Source organism: Eleginops maclovinus, chromosome 10 (genome assembly GCF_036324505.1).
Source record: "Eleginops maclovinus isolate JMC-PN-2008 ecotype Puerto Natales chromosome 10, JC_Emac_rtc_rv5, whole genome shotgun sequence".
Lineage (NCBI taxonomy): Eukaryota > Metazoa > Chordata > Actinopteri > Perciformes > Eleginopidae > Eleginops > Eleginops maclovinus.
The window spans coordinates 12,202,277-12,219,207 of NC_086358.1; the positions used below are offsets into that span (position 1 = coordinate 12,202,277).

Here is a 16,931-nt window from a genome sequence, read left to right on the forward strand (position 1 = left end):
GGGTTTGTTAGTTCAGATTCTTATTAATCTGTACATGATTTCTGCTTCTACTGAAATGTTTCTTTAAGGTTTAGGGATCTCCAATTTTATAACAACTTAACTGTCTCTAGTTACAAGTAATCCAGTGACTCCAAATCTATAGCAGATATTTTTACTGCACATGACATAGGACACAGCTTTTTTTCATTGGATTATAGTGCTTCTTCTAAGAATTTATGAATATATTTTACAAAAAAATCAGCAGTTTTTAATGAAAATCTCTTCTTTTCACTAGTTTCCATGTCATTTGACCGTATGACTTCAAATCATTAAAGCATTGTATTACTACACTGACCAGAGACACTTTTTTATTAGATTTTAGTCCTTATTTCATATGAATGTATATGCAGGATAATTTTCTATACACATATGTTACCCAGTGACTGGATATCAGTTATAAATTGTACAAATAAGATACACATTCATTCAGCAGAGCCATGAAGTCACATGAAATGTAAGCTTTTGAAAGGAAATGAGAATTTGAATAAAGAACTTTATCTATGGGCAGACTGCCATTGATTCATTAGTTCTGACTTTCGTTAAATGAAGCAGATGTATCCTGATGATTATTAAAAAAATAAAAAGCCAAATATGTAGGGTACTCATTAAAGAGTGCAAAACAAAGTCATATAAACAACACAAAATACACAGCTAACAATTAAACCCTTTAATATTGCTGAGGTCCAAAATGAATATGAAATGAAGTGCCCATGAAAACCCTGATTTGCCTTCCAGTACATGAGACATAACAAAGATGAACCATTTACGTGTCAAAAGTGTTTCAGAATCCTGCGTAACGCTGCCTCTCGTCTAAATAGGGGTTGTCTCTGTCTCGACAAAAACCAAGATCACTAACTCCAAACTCGAGCAGTAGTCCACAAAGTTTCACTCCCTATATACAATGATGGATAAAAGGTTGAACTTCTGGATTGACCTCAGTGTCACTATGATACTCAGCACAAGCACACTGTGGAGTCCGGCCAGCCTAGCCAAAACCCAGGATACACAGGCTCAGTGAAAGTGGTGTTCAAGTAGTGGATGAGGGTCATTGCACCACAGTCGATCCTGAAGAAAGTCAGTCTCCCTGCAGGCCAGTCCAGATAGACTCCCAATTTGTTGGAGTTGGAGTTGGTGTTGGAGTTGGAGTTGGAGCTGCTTGGGATGGTTACCTCAATCTGCATGTTTCCGGGCCAGATCCGGTAGCGCTCTTTCGTTGTGCAGTAAATTCCCCAGGAAGAGTCGTTTTTGCCTAACCAGCATTCGGGACCTTCTCCCTTCCTGCACAACGTTCTGTAGGCTACTCCTATGAGGACTCTCCCTCTCCATTCGGTCTCCCAGTAACAGCGCCCCGTCAGCCCCTCCCTGCACAGCACCTGTCTGCAGAAGTCAAACCTCTCGGGATGATCAGGATAAGACTGCTCGGTCCAACGAGTCGCTTTTCTGTTTCCCTCGGACAGAGAGAGGTCTCTTTGTGCTGTGTTTGGGTCTAGCGTGAGTTCCTTGGTGTCTGATGAAACAGATCAAGAATGATTATCAATTTGTATTTATTTATTTGATGTCTCCGATAATTGACTGAAAGAACGTCAATCAATGCTGAGTGAGTGAGTGTTGGTTACTCACATTTCTTTGGACCTGGCTGAATCCTGGATTCACCACACTGTTCCACACTGAAACACAACAGAAGACCAGTTTTCTGACAATAACCTCACTTGTATCATTAATATGGTTAAAACAGTAATTCAATGCAATATTTTACTCTTATTCTACTCACAAAGATTTTTTTTGTCTGTAAAGTATCAGAATCAATGCAGCAGCGATATCTTATTTATTCAACTCGTTGTTTTTTCTGAGAATTCACAGAAATATATTTCCTTTCTTTGCATTTATTTTTAAATAACTATCATGAAGCGTTGTTCAAACCAACATTAATCATGGATTGTTCGCCGGTGGTTCCCTTTTATGCATTTCAGCCCCTTCCTCTCTGACATCCTCTGCACGTGTCTGGTACTGATACATCTGTGATAAGCTAAATTTGAAGGCTATTTTATCATTCCTCTACCTGAGTTCATGCAGGCTGCAGCGTGGGTCGTCTTTCAGCGCAGTCAGCAGCTGCAGGCCCAAGGGTCCTGGGTGGTTGTAGCTCAGGTCAAGCTCTTTGAGACGGGAAGTGTTCAATGCAGATGCCAGAAAAGTGCAGCCTTCCTCTGTCACACTACACAGGGACAAACTTCAAAACACCAAGACATTTCATCCAACTGATCTCCATTATCAACAACAGTCACAACTGAATTTGCATGTTTGGCTCTGTTCAGTGTTCTGCTACTAAATAATTCATCTGGCATGTAAGTTCACTAAAGGCACTCACATGAGTATTTCCAGTTTACAGTGAGGACTTCCCAGACCTACACAGAGCTCTTTGACTCCAACGTCCATGAAATCATTCTGAGAGAGGTCCAATTCTTTCAGCTGGTTGGCGTCTGAGCTGATCACAGAGGCCAGAGCCTTGGAGCTGCGTTCTGTTAGGTTGCAGCTCTTCAGTCTAAACAAACAGAAAAAAACCTGCTCAATAAAAACATCTTAATTTGACTTTCTTGGATTAAAAAAACAACAACTTATTGTTGGGTTTATACCTGAGTATCACAAGTTTGCTGTTCTTCAATTGATCAGAAAGCTCATTTATTCCATCATCCGTGAGGTTGTTGTTGCCTAGGTCCAGCTCTCTGATTTGGGAGGAAGGGATGCCAATCGCCAGAATTTTACAACAATCCACAGTGAGATTGCATGCATTTAGACTGCAAGAGGAAAGTGGTATGAGAAAGGGAAGTATAATGTCATTAGAAAATGTCTGGGATCTTATGGGAGCACAACCTTCCCAACTCACCTAACATCATGCAAATAAAAAATGAATTTCCAAATCAGTTCATTTGGAATAAGGCAAAGTTATTGATATTTGAGTTGAAAAAATGTTAGTAATACTCTTGAAGATTTTAATTAAATAAATGTCCATTGGCCCCGACCGTGGTGCAACTGGCTGGGGCACCTACACCGCACGCCGGCGACCCGGGTTCGATTCCCGACCCGTGGTCCTTTCCGGATCCCACCCCGACTCTCTCTCCCACTTTCCTGTCACTCTCCACTGTCCTATCCGATTAAAGGCAAAAAGCCCCCAAAAAATAACTTAAAAAAAAAAAAGGAAATGTCCATTAAGTTGCAATCTATTGCTCACTGAGTCCACTGATGAAAGCCCTTGCATTTACAATACATTTCTTCCGAAAATTAGAAAAGGCAATAAATAAACACCTGCAAATATTACTATTTGCAATAGAAAGAGCCACCCTTCAATGGTGGCAGAAACACAGAAAAAGCTTTTGAAAGCCAAAGGGTAGGAAGGTTTCTCTAAGATGTGTTACTTGTTTGTTACTGCAAGTGACATCATTCACATTACTCAATTAATTGCCAAAACAACTAACCACTCCAGTTTCACATTTTTTCTACATTTCTAAATGAAATACTCTTGTAAACTTCTACCAAAGGAACGTTTTTGTTACCTATTATGTAATAACTAAATAATAGGCATAACCAGTAGTGTTTTTTTCCACATCCTGCAGGTGGTCTCAAGTATAGCAGGCCTTACCTGACCACACCGCCGTGGGCTATTGTTTACTTTTCAAAAGTTTCCTAGATCTCATTTTCTTTATTTCAAAAATAATCCAAGCACTAAAGCTGCATAGCTTTAACTTCACTTTAAAAAAGACCTTAAGAGCTTGCTGTATGCTTTTAGAAATCTCTTACTTTGCCACGCTGGATTTTTTCATGACAGGCAGCAGCCTCAGGAGACCTTCATTTGACCTGGTGTAGTTGCTCAGTTCAAACACTCGCAGCTCCTTTTCTGACGTCAGTAGAACAAAGACCAGAGTGGCCCACTGGGCAGGTGAAAGTTTGGCTTTGTTGACACTGCCTTTGCTGAGGTAGCTCTGAATCTCCTCAATGAGGGAGTGGTCCTGTAGCTCGTTCAGACAGTGAAAGAAATTTAGGCATCGGTCTGGGGATGGACTTTCTTTGATCCTCTCTTTTATGTGTGTTATGATCACCTCTCTTGTACTTGGTTTTGATCTGTTGGTAGTCATAAGGTGCTTCAACAGAGTCTGATTCGACTCCAGAGACAGCCCAGAAGGAAGCGCAGAAAGATGTCAAAATGTCCCTCATCGCTGCCCAAAGCCTTTTCTACTGCTTCTTTGTAGAGGATGACCTCTGATGATTCTCTGAAAGGGAAGCGTCTTGACGAGGAAGACTTCTTTACCAAGACGTTTTTGTTGTCGTTGTGGAATGTGAGGTAAACATACAATGCAGCAAAGAATTCCTGGATGCTCAGATGCACAAAGCTGAACGTTTTCTCCTCACACAGTGTCAGCTGCTCATTGAAGATTTGTGTGTAGATTCCTGAGAACAGTGACGCCTGGGAGACTTCTATACCATCCGAGGTGAGGTCGCTCTCGTAGAAGATCAAGTGGCGCCTTTCGAGTTGTTGGAAGGCCAGTTTACCCAGCGACATGAGGTTATCTCTGATGCAGTTTGCATTTGACTCTTTTCTTTCAGGCAAGCTTTTCCTCATGTTCGCCACGTACAAGGACAAGAAGTGTATGTACATCTGAGTAAGGCTCTTTGGCGTGTCTTTACTGTCAGTCGTCTGTAACTTCTTCTCAAGCACACTTGCCGCCATCCAGCAGAAGATTGGTATGTGGCACATGATGTGAAGAGTTCTGTAGGATTTCACATGCGCGATCACCCTGTTTGCTAGGTTCTGGTCGCTGATTTTCCTCCTGAAGTACTCGTCTTTCTGGGATTCGTTGAACCCTCGCACCTCTGTCACTAGATCAACAGATTCCATAGGGATCTGACTTGAGGCTACTGGGCGAGATGTTATCCAAACGAGAGCATAGGGAAGTAGTCTTCCCCGAATGAGGTTGATCAGAAGCACAGGAATCGTGGTTGTCTGCGTCACATCAGACACTATTTCAGTTTTGTGGAAGTCCAAAGAGAGGCGGCTCTCGTCCAGACCATCCAGGATGAAGAGCATTTGGTTATTGGCATTTGTGAAGATTCCTGTCTCGTTTGTTTCTGGGAAAAGGACACTGAGAAGTTTGACTAGACTGAAGCTTTGTGTCTTCATGAGATTCAGCTCTCGGAAAGACAGAGGAAATACAAATCCCAGGTTGGTGTTTGCTTTCCCCTCAGCCCAGTCTAGTGTGAACTTATTAGCAGATACGGTTTTTCCGATGCCAGCGACTCCCCTTGTGATCACAGTTCTTATGGGGCGATCTCGTGGATGATCAAAGAGCTGATTGCAGTGAATCGATTTCTCCTGGGCCTCATGTAACCTGGATGCCATTTCAAACTGTATCACCTCATGCTCTTTATTGACTTCACCACTTCTTCCCTCAGTTAAGTACAGCTCTGTGTAGATCTTATTGAGAGGTATCCTGTTTGCATTAGTCAACATCCCCTCCAGCATGTGGCCAAACTTCCTCTTCAGCTTAGCTTTCAATTCCTTTTGACATTCTGTGATTTTGTCATCTAAAGGAGCAAATGTTTTAAAGGTAATTTCGAGTTTGTTTTAGGAAACATTTAGGAAATGCATATTTATAGCAAATATGGTAGTACTAACTTTGAGGCATCAGATCATCACTGATGTCTGCAGTGTCATGGTTCGATGCTTCTTTTGATGAAACAATAGATCCTGCAAAAGAAGAAAAACATTAGCCATGCCCTACACTCTAGCCTTAGCTAATCCAATGTCTTATATATCTACCTTGACCAGTTGAGGTGATATGGAAGTTTAGATTGGTGATGGTAGAACCAGTGATAGAGGGAGAAACCACATTGCCTCCACTCTGAGCGGTGCAGTTGGGTTGGAAATGTTGAAATACTTCCTGAATAGACGGAAGTAACTCTGGGGGAGGCCATAAATACAATTTCAGCAGTTTGTTACCAAAATACAGAGAAGTATATGATTTCTGGAGTAAAAGTATTACTAAAGCCTATTTCAAGCTGTACGATGCTTAAGTAATCAATTTGTTAACTGTTTCTCAATGAAAGAGCTTCGGGCGCAGAAGTCAAATTTACATTCAAATTCAAATTTGAGTCTGGCTCAAATTTATCTGTCATAGAACCAATTATTCTCTATGGTAGTGTCCTTTCTCCTACAAGAATTTGTCCCAACTGGACAGACACCCAGTTGAAATTATGCATCTAGAATGCTTAAAAAGCATCTTACAGGTGCACAGAAAAACACAAACTCAGTGCGCACTGCCTGGCCAACAAGACTGGTAGAAAAAGCAATGATTCCCAAAGACGAGCGATTCTGACAGCTGTGCAAAGAAGACATCGTAGAAATGGAGTTGCACTTTCTGATAGAATGCACAAAACTCCAACCAATCCGAACAAAATATTTATCCAAATTGAAATACAATCAACCTGAATCTGACCACATAACAAACATCCAACAAATTCCAATCCTGTTAGGAGAACTCAGAGAGCTGTAGTCCGGCAGCAGAATATGTTTTTACCTGCCACAACCTCAGGATCAGTGAGTGACCACGCACACAGGCAGACACACACTTTCTTTGATTTTTAATTACATGTTATTGGCATGTATGTTTAATGTTTTGCTGTTGTGCTACATGAATCCTTCACATGTAATATTCACATAATTTTGTTGCTGTAAGACCTTGTAAAACTCGGCAATACTTTGTTTTTGTTGCCAATAAAAACCTCCTTTGAATTTGAATTTGAAATCTTAAAGATTGGAACAAAGTCTTCTATACCAAAACTTTTCCCTTCCTGACTTGCATTTTATTGCCCTGTGCACTTGTTTTTCTTTGTTTTGACATTCTTACCTTGACGGCCCTCGTCTTTTTCATCAGCAACACTCATTTTCTCCATGTTTCTCTCATCTGCTTCTTTGTGGTTGCAAGCCTATGTGGTTTATTGCAGCTTGTTGAGATTTCCTGTACAGTTCCTGTGAATTATTTTCAGCTTGATAAAAAAACGGCATTAAAAAACATAAATTCTTTCAGGTAAGGAATAAACATGTTCAGTCAGGGTTGATATTAAAAACTGAACAGCTTTAGAAGTCGAAGTTAAAGCTTACCTGCCTAAAAAACAACTGTGATTGCCATCTGATTCACATGCTGACAGCAGCGGCTCTGGATGAAAAAAACTCTTTTGCCTTCACTTGGTTAGCTAATGGTGCATAAACAGGAAGCTTGGGGTTTTTCTGCGCGGCGTCTATCATTGCTATATTTAGAGGAAGCGTGAACAAATCCCAGCCCTTAAAAATTCATTTGAAGAAAATAGAAATTAAACATTGATTTAGGAAGGATCTGGCATCAAATAAACAACATTAATACATTTGCACTTTTTGCATTGCGGTACAAATATCAAGTAATGTATTTAAAACTTGAGATACTTGCCCTACATTATTGGAAAATCATGAAAAATGTGATAAGAAGGATGCTGAGTGCAATCTATACCCATGTTTGAGACTACTTTATAGACCTGATTTAATTTGGAGTACACAACTCTACTCTCAATAAAATATTTTGGTTTTGGATGGAAAAGAAACATTCAAATTCATCTTTATACATCTTCAATTTTAATATTGTAAACCTTGTGAATCAGTTTTGCAAAAGTCTTAACATACTTTTCTCAGTAGAGGCAAACACATTAATCTAGACAAACAGCCAGAGCTTCACTGAGCATTAATCTTCTTGTTGTGGTCTCTATCTACCATAACAAGGAACAGCTCTACATAAGAAAAGATGCAAATCATTTTCTGTTTAGTGTGGGATCAGTCATGTAATCCCAGTGCAGTGAAAAATGAGATCAATGTTGCTGTTTTTACAGTTCCAGTTACTGGATGCTGCAGCTTTGCCTTTTGAACAGATGGTGGAAGCAAAGTCCAAGTTGTGCTGTTTCCCTGTTTCACAGTTACAGTGAATGCTCTGATTGATATGAGATTTTAGGGCGAATAATGAAGCCGACATTTAACTGGACTCATTTTCTTCCTATGAGTCTCCACATGACCTGTAATACATTTGCCTATACAGTAAATTAGGTGTTTGACATTAAAGAAGAGGTTCAACATTATTCAAACTGAAACATATTGAAACTGTTCACACTAAAAACGCCTTGATTTCTTTGGATTTATAACAACAGTCAAAAAAAGTTTCAGTGTTTATATAGGTCCCTGAATGTGATTTAAAGACAAACTGAACCTATCACAACACACACACTCCAAATTGAATGTTGATGACTCTGATCTGCATCTACTTGAGGGAAAAAAAGTGGTCGGCCTAGTTATCTAGTGCCCACAGTCGCTGGTCTACCGATGCCCTTTTGAAAAAAAATCATGTGTAGAAATGTCTCCAGGTTAAATTACTGGTGTCTTACCACATAGAAGCTTAATCAAACTCAGTTTTAACTCAGTTAAACATAACAGCAATTTCCTGCATTCACTTGTGTCAGTTAACCTTTATCTTTTGGCATGTGAGTAAAAATGCAACTTCCAATGGCCAATATAAACACAAAAAAATTACAGCAACTGTGACTATTGTTTTTAGATAGAGGTTAAACGTATTAAAAAAGCCTTGAATCTGTGCAAAAAATATATATAATATGCCTTGCCTAAACCTATAAATTGTGCATAGATTTCCATTTACTGAGGCTTTTTTTATTAGGTATAGTATAGCTTCAGCACCTCAGCTTAAGGGCGAGCAGTGTTTTTTATCTTTATTTTTAAGATACAACAATATTGGATCCAATGTAGGACACATTAAAAATGTTCTCCTTTTCCGTTATGAAAGGGAGATTAAGGTTGGCAGTTTGGGTTCATTTTGAATAATATGGCTGATGGATAGTGTTCAGTAGATCTGGGTATACACAGAAGGAAGATGTTGAATTTCCAACAGTGCCCTTAAGGTATCTATAACAAGGTTTCTCATATTAAAAATTCCAAGTATTAAGAGACACCACATTTTAAATGACTGAGCTCTTTAATCAGGGCTGTGTATGTGTGGTTCAAAAACATACCATTGTATATATTTAACCTGGCAGAGCTGACTTTGCACACTGGCATTTCATCAGCAACACCCTGCTTTTCACCCGGTCAGCCACACACACTGACGCCCGGGTACTGTCCAACACGTCCACAACCTGCGACAACTGAGCAGTTGGAGGTCAGCAGCTTATTGCTCCAGGGCATCACAACAGCCTCTTTTGAAGGAGGAGAGAGCGTTACTCATTCACTCCCCCCCCCCCCAGTAGATTATTTCTCCAAAGCAGTGCAGCACAGGAGTGTCATGACTCAGCTTTTGGCCCTGTCCACTCTCTCGATTGTGATGATGTAACAGATGGCATACTCACCCTGATTAGTCACAACAAAGGAAAAGTCTTGCTTGAATGTACTGCAGCTACCGAAGCTCTGATTCCACAATTAGTCTTTCCTGGACACAAACAGAGCTTCAGTTAACCATGGGGGTGTGCTACAAACAGAAATGTGATAAATTGGCTCTGCAGATCGTATCACAGGGCAACAGGGTTTTATATTTCAGAATAAATCCCACATGGGTGTATGGCTGCGTGCTTCATCTGGACCCATGGAAAAAAAAGCATGATAGATTTTCTGTGCTGCTGATTTTACTTGATAGTACTACATACATTCTCCTTGCTTGTAGTTATTTATGCAGGAAGAAGTAAACTATGTTAATGTGAAATAGAATAGAAATAATGAAACATGCACAAATTAACTTCAATTAAGCTGCTTAATTTCTTAATGTGGTATCATCTACTGTAGTCATCTGGTTTTCCCAATTTCTCTGAGCTTGTACACATCCACGTTGCAAGGTGCGAGAACTTGCCATTCTGGATAGTGCTGAGTGTGTTTTTCCCAGCAGGGTGGCATGGGAAGACTGGGTGATGTCAACAAACAGTACCCATACAGACTTTGTGTGATGAATCAAATGTCTTTTTACAGCATGGAAGAGACCAACTGTGTGTGTTTTGCCTTATATATAATCAGTTAAAACAATGCTGAGCTTGTAACAAGGGGGATTTAATCAGTCATTTACTGCCTTTCCTCAGTACAATCACCGTCATGTGTTACAACCGACTTCCTTATAATTTAAACACAGTATATCACGTAGGCATCAACAACATCAATACATTGATTATTAAATGTTCGATTCCCAACCCCTTGCCACAGCAAAATCAATAGAGAAATAGACTTAAGCAGCTGGACTTCTTTTTTATGTCGGACTCAGCTGGTGAACTGGAGTAAAACATATAGTTGCATACAAATGAAGCTAGTCGAGATGAAGATGATAACTGTAAAAATACTACAATGACAATACTACAATATGAAAAATGGCACCAGACTCTGTTTCTTTCCCTCGCTGAGTGCCTCTTTCTGCTCAAACCATCCAACTTTCTCTTCTTTCAGCCTCCTGTGCTCCCACTCCTCTTCCCTCCTCTGCTCCTCTGTCTCTCATCAAGCGGGCAAGGCGTACTGTGTGGTTGGTGTGAGATAACAAAGGCTGAGGAGTTCACCATTATATAACTTGTGTGGAGGCTGAGGAGGTGGAGGAAGAGGAGGAGAGGCAGCAGGGTTAGCACGTAGGAAAAGGAGGGCAGGAGAGGGCTAGTAGCTACGTTGCAGTGCTCATTTGTCTTCCACATAACACACACACACACACACACACACACACACACACACACACACACACACACACACACACACACACACACACACACACACACACACACACACACACACACACACACACACACAGGCGTCCTTTCCCTGCATCGCAGATTCAGCAGGCTGCACTTCCAGATATGGCCTCATAATATTTGAACTTTCTCAGCTTTGTGTTCCCACGCTGACAACCACACAGCTCTCTTTCTTCCTGACAGTGTCACACGCACACACACTTGCACAACAACAGGGACTCTCAAGCTCTACGGCTGCCTCCAGCCCCACCCGGGTGTCCTCTGATGGCCTCCCACTCATGCCACATTAAACATTTAGTGAGGCACTCTGGATCTGTGTGACACAATCTTTTAGCACCGCCAAGCTAACAGCCCTCACACACTGTGGAAAAAACATAGGTGCATGCTTGTCCGTGGAAACCTGATACAGCAGTCACAGTATTCCCTCCCCTACCTATCCGTACCTCTCTTATGCACATACACAAAATGCAAAAGGGAAAAATCAGTGGTTCAGAGGGGGCCTGCTGTGTTGAGAGCAAGACCTGCATTAATCAATATTGATCCCTGGAGTGTGTGTCTGTAGTACGAGTACTTATGCAATGTATATGTGTGTTTGTGTGTGTCATAGTTTGCCTTTGCTGCAGTGAAGCTAACAGGGTTGGGTGTATCCCAAACAGTGCAGTAAAATGCTGCTGTTATGTTCCCTGCAAAATGTTGAAGTCATAGAGACAGCTGGCTGGAAGTAAAATATGTTTTTTCTTTCTGCCCCTTACATGCACAATGGGGGGGGGGGGGGGCATACACGTTTAAACATTAAGCTTTCCAAATACATTCCCTGTAGTTTATTTAGTCTACACGGTGCTAAGAATGTATCGCCATCTCCCCACATTTTGAGTGACTTCATTGAACTAGAGGCCTTAGTCTCATGCTGCACGAGCCAATTCTCGCGAGAATTCCTCCCCTTTACCACACACACACACACACACACACACACACACACACACACACACACACACACACACACACACACACACACACACACACACACACACACACACACACACACACACACACACACACACACACACACACACACACACACACACAACTCCTCCTCCTCCTATTCCTCCTGTCCACAGCCCCTCCCTTTCCGTCTCTGTTCGCTTCTATCCTCTTCAGCCTTGCCTGCCTGTCAGAAAGATACTCCAGTGTTGGAGGCTAGGCTACCCTCCTCCCGGACCCCTTACGAGAGCCAGCCGCCGTCGTACCCCAAGGCTCGGGCTCCCCACTCACGTTTCCAACCATGGCAACCACCGTTACTACTTGCACCAGGTTTACAGACGAATACCAGCTGTACGAGGAGCTCGGGAAGTAAGCAGCAGTCGTAACGTTACAGTGTGCATCGTGTTTGTCTTGTCGTTTTGTCCCCCACCCCCGCAACCTCGCCTAACATTATTTCTGGTTATCCAGCTAGCTGGTGATAGCTGACCAGAATGGCTTACATACAAGTCATATTTAAGTGTCTTTAAAATGTGTCGATATGTGTTAAATTGTTGCTGTTCTGTCGTGGTGCAGTCCGGCTAAATAACCGTTGCTATCGGTTAGCTAACTGCTCCCGCAGTAACGGAGAGCAGCGCACTAACGTTAAGTTACTAGCCAACGAGCTACCATGCTGATATTGATAAACTAGCCGAGTTAGCCCACTAGCGTTGCGTCTTTTAGTCGGTAATGGTGATGAATACAGCGCACAGGGGTTGGTGCATTAACAGCTGCTAGCCCTTCCGTGTTTGCTAGCCGGTATTTTCTGGTCTGCTGGACCCGTCAGCTGGGCCCCGGGAGACGCCAGAGACGCAGCCCTGTGACATTTCACTGGCCCCCGGGTCTGACAGCTCCGTGGTGCCTCGGTAGACCAGAGGCTGTGGTCGCTAGCTAACTAGGCCGACCACTTTTTTCCCCTCGAGCAGCTGCAGATGATTTGTGTTACTGTGTTGAGTAACGTCACGTACCCCTGGAACACCTAATGAGGAAGTTATTCGGTGTAGACAGCGCTTCGTTATGTTTGCATTGTAATGCCCTTACGCTCTGCACACCAGCTGGCCCGAGCCTCATGTTATCAATAAACGCATTGACGTTAAATGGAGGTGCTCGTACGGCACGGGCTGACATAACGGCAATTTGGCGTTTACTGGGTTAGAGGCAGTGACGTGTTTTCTCGGTATTTTGATGACGACAAGAAAAGCGGGCCACTGCCTCCTCTGTTTCATCAGCAGCAGCAGCAGCAGCAGCAGCAGCAGCAGCAGCATCTGTTGTTCTTGGCTGGCAAATGTTTTTTTGTCCTGCTGTTTTACCCAGACCAGGGCGACACTGCCTTTTATAAAGATACACCCGCTTTAATTTCGAGCTGCCATTTCCACTCTCTGCCTAATAATTGACGGTAATCGATGGTACTGATTGCACAGCTACTGCACTGGCACACGCATACACACCTGCACAAAGTGGCTGTACTGCTCCTTATTCCTCTGCAGACTGACCACCTGCTTATGTTTCTGCACCTGTTTGGTAATGCTTTTTGCCCTGTCATATGTTATTAACGTCAAGGCACTGACTTGTACTTGTGTCACCTCTCATTTACTGATAAATAATTGAAACTAAGAGCAGAGTGGTAGGAGCAGAGTGCAGCAGAAAGTAGCAGCAATATATCAACCAGAGGAGTACAAGGCAGCCTTTCCTCTTTCAAGAAAACTGCGTAGGGCCAGATACTGCAGGTAGTAGAGGCTGTGGTTTAAGCGCTATGAAAATCATGCATAATTACTTGTCCTGTGATGCTCAGAATTGAATTGAAGCAGCTAGTAGGTGAAAAAATATGGAGCATCCATCTAGGTCAATATAAAACTCCCCAGTAGGAGTTGTTTTATTGTACACTTTCTTTTCCGCTTAGGCAGATTTATAACTGAACGTTGTTACCTTGTGAATGTATTAAATATTGCCCATTGTTGTGTGAGATGCAGCCCATTCTTTGTGCTGGCTTTTGCAAATTGAATTTCCTGCAGGGCTGAAGGTTGCATTGTATTGTGCTTATTAAAGATTAGCAAAGTACTTGGCCATTCATTTATAATCCAAGACCTGAGTTGATATCAGCACTAATGCTTGAGAAGCTTGTTATATTGATGCCAATTTGCTTGATTGTTCCCCACCTTTTCAGGTCCTGCACACTGAGGCTTTGATACTAATATCTCTAAACTCAGTGATTGTGAGAGAGCATGTGAAATGGAACTGATTTTCGGTTGTTCTTTCTTCTTAGGGGAGCTTTTTCAGTGGTGCGTAGGTGTGTAAAGAAGTCATCAGGACAGGAATATGCTGCAAAAATCATCAACACTAAGAAGCTGTCTGCAAGAGGTATGGTAACACCAAACACTCACACAGATGCTAATGTTTGCATGTGGAGTATATTGGATATTTTATATATGACAAGCTACACATCACATACATTGGGTTGGGTATCATTATTGACATTACGCTTCTTTATTTTTTAAGCACTTAAGATATATGAACATAGGTGGAAATATCTGTATCAGCTTAATCCACAAAATTTGGCAAATCAATGTTCTTCATCCTACTGATGCATTGCATCATGCAGATTATTGATTCCAACTTAGCTAAAGCTTACATATTGAATGCATAACTAATCTCTGCTGGGTCCTGTCTTTCATATCTTCATATTGCCCAGCCTTATTGAAAAGTGTGCACATGAACAGGAGTCCAATGGCAGAGGAATTCTTTTATTCAATAATTTTGTCTGTGGGGAGTTCTTATCTGCAACATCTTGATCGTTTAATGACCCTCTTTACAAACACTGTATTGAACAACTCTCAATCGCTTCTCTGTGGTATCGTTAGACAACTGCTGTACAATGAATTGATCCAAAATATTAAGATGCTCTTTGTGGAAAAGGCACACAAACAAGCCTGCAACAAAAAACAATAAGGACTAGCAGGACGTGAAAGATGTTTGCAGTCTGATATCTTGTTAATTGTTGTCGGTTTTCGTTGCTCCACTGCCCACTCCTGAATTTTATCTGTTGCGTTGGATGTGCATGCCTGCAATAGATCCACACCCACGTGCACATGCCTGCTTTGGCGTGCCACGTTGTAATGATGACGTGAGCTTGTGTCAGTGTGTCAGAGCCTCCCCTGGCTTCATACTGAGATACTTAATTGCTTTCTCCTTTCTGTATCTGACAAATTAGGCCTGCGCTCCTTCCTGACATTCACACACACCTGGCTTCCTTTGTTCTCTCTCCTGCACTCTCTCTCATCGCCTCCGTGCCTATCTTCCTCTGCTAGCCTCTCTCACTCATTGCCACTCTCTTGTCTTTCTGCGAAGGGGGATTGGTTTGTATTGAGGCTAATCCACTTATGGTAAATGTATCTCATCAACCACTAAGACCCCGCGGATTCCATAGGCGCCTCCCTGTTTGCCCTGTTGATGGCATTTATGTGTGTGTGAAGGAGAGCCAGAGTGCGAGTAACACTAATAGAGCATGTCTGTATTGTGATGTATTTGTGAGCGTGTTGTAATACCGTTATTGTTCTAGCCATGCCGTCAAGTGTCCACACAGGGCAGGTCCTGGTATAAATGTCCCACCAAGGAAAAGTAAGGGCTCAGCAGAAAACTGTTGGCTGTTCGCAGAGGCAGGCAGCACAATGTAGGCCTGTGTGCGTGTTTGCCAGGGGAGAAGAAAGCTGGCCAGGAGAGGAAGCGGCGGAGGAAAAGGAGGAGGTTTTTAACATTATAGACTCGCAAGAAGATCAGTGACACTCCATACCAGGGAAGCGAGGCGAAATGAGATAGAGACAAGAAGATTCTGTGCGAAGAGAAACATTGCGGTATGCCCGCCTGGCTGACGAAACATGCACCTTCATGCACACAAAACACACAGGCAGCCAGTGCGTGAGCAGGCAGCTTGCCTGGTAGGATTTGGGTGGTTTTTCTTTTAGCCCGATGGGGCGAATGTGACCTCACGCGTGGCCTGGTGGGTAAGTCTCTCAAAGCTCTGGTAAACACTGCAGTAATCTGAGGAGGGGGGAGGGGAAGGAAGCAAGGAAGGAAACGAAGGGGGAAGGAAGTGAGAGAGGCTGGGATGTCAGGGATGTATGTAGGCCGTTGGCTGCGGGATGGTCCAGCCTACAGGCAGTCGGGGGGGTGCGGATGCGAGTGGGCAGCAGGGTACACAATATGTGCACGCACACAAAAAGATACATGCACCTGATTCCCACTCCTCAGAATCTAAGGTCTTAGATGCTATCTGGTATGAAGTGATTCCAGTTTATTGGATGAATGAGTTTAAATAATTAAAATGACCCAAAGAATAAGATATTGCCCATAACATGTCACAAAATGAATATAATGCATCTATGTCAAAGAAGAAATTTACACTAGGACTACCACTTAGGATTAACGCCATTATTGAGTCATTCGACAAATATATTCTAGGTTAATAAATCAATCACTTGTTATACAGATATAGTGAACTCCAAGGTGATGTTACAAAATGAACAAAAATGTAATCTTTTATCAAAATAGTGATTTGTTGATTTGTCAACTGCTCTAAATGAGACTGAAGGAAAAAAGCTTTACATGTATGATTTAAACGTTTTAGTCTCTCAACCTAACTCTTACTTCAAACAAACATCATACAAGTTAAATAAGGATTGATGGGGTCTCTTTGAAATTCTATATTTAACATTAGCTTTAGATGGCAATGTGAAAAGTGTAATGCAATTTTCCCAGTGCACCATGAATTCTGTCTTTATGTTGTTGTTGACGAGGGAAGGTGTGTGTGTGTGTGTGTGTGTGTCAGATAGACAGACTATCCACCTTAATGCACTACCCTAATTCCTTTCCTCCTCAATGACTTTTAGTATCCTGGGGCTGCATTGTTATCTAATTGAAAATGATTAGTATTTTTTATTGTATGTATTTACTGCCTAAAAGTGTCCCATTTTTCCAACTCAGTCCAGTTGTTTCCTTGTTTACCTCCTGGAGCCAAAGTCTCTTATTATTATTATTATTATTATTATTATTATTATTATTATTATTATTATTATTATTATTATTATTAATAA

At 41.9% G+C, this 16,931-nt stretch overlaps 2 protein-coding genes across 14 annotated transcripts in view; one reads left to right on the forward strand and one right to left on the reverse strand.

The window, feature by feature from the left end:
• Positions 1-135: 135 nt before the first annotated feature.
• Positions 136-7,255, reverse strand: LOC134870308 (NACHT, LRR and PYD domains-containing protein 3-like). The gene is given in 10 exon segments (XM_063892417.1): positions 136-1,546; positions 1,660-1,706; positions 2,099-2,266; positions 2,405-2,578; positions 2,670-2,831; positions 3,832-4,210; positions 4,213-5,613; positions 5,705-5,776; positions 5,849-5,989; positions 6,936-7,255. Coding segments are annotated over 10 exon segments (3,144 nt in total). The 5' UTR covers positions 6,982-7,255; the 3' UTR covers positions 136-992.
• Positions 7,256-11,938: 4,683 nt separating this feature from the next.
• The window catches only part of LOC134870311 (calcium/calmodulin-dependent protein kinase type II subunit gamma-like), a 33,273-nt gene continuing 28,280 nt past the window's right edge, over positions 11,939-16,931 (forward strand). For all 13 annotated transcript variants that reach the window (XM_063892423.1, XM_063892428.1, XM_063892425.1 and 10 more), the window contains exons 1-2: positions 11,939-12,177; positions 14,108-14,202. In XM_063892423.1, coding sequence (XP_063748493.1) covers positions 12,110-12,177; positions 14,108-14,202 — 163 coding nt within the window. In that variant the 5' untranslated portion in view covers positions 11,939-12,109. The remainder of the gene's footprint in view (positions 12,178-14,107; positions 14,203-16,931) is intronic.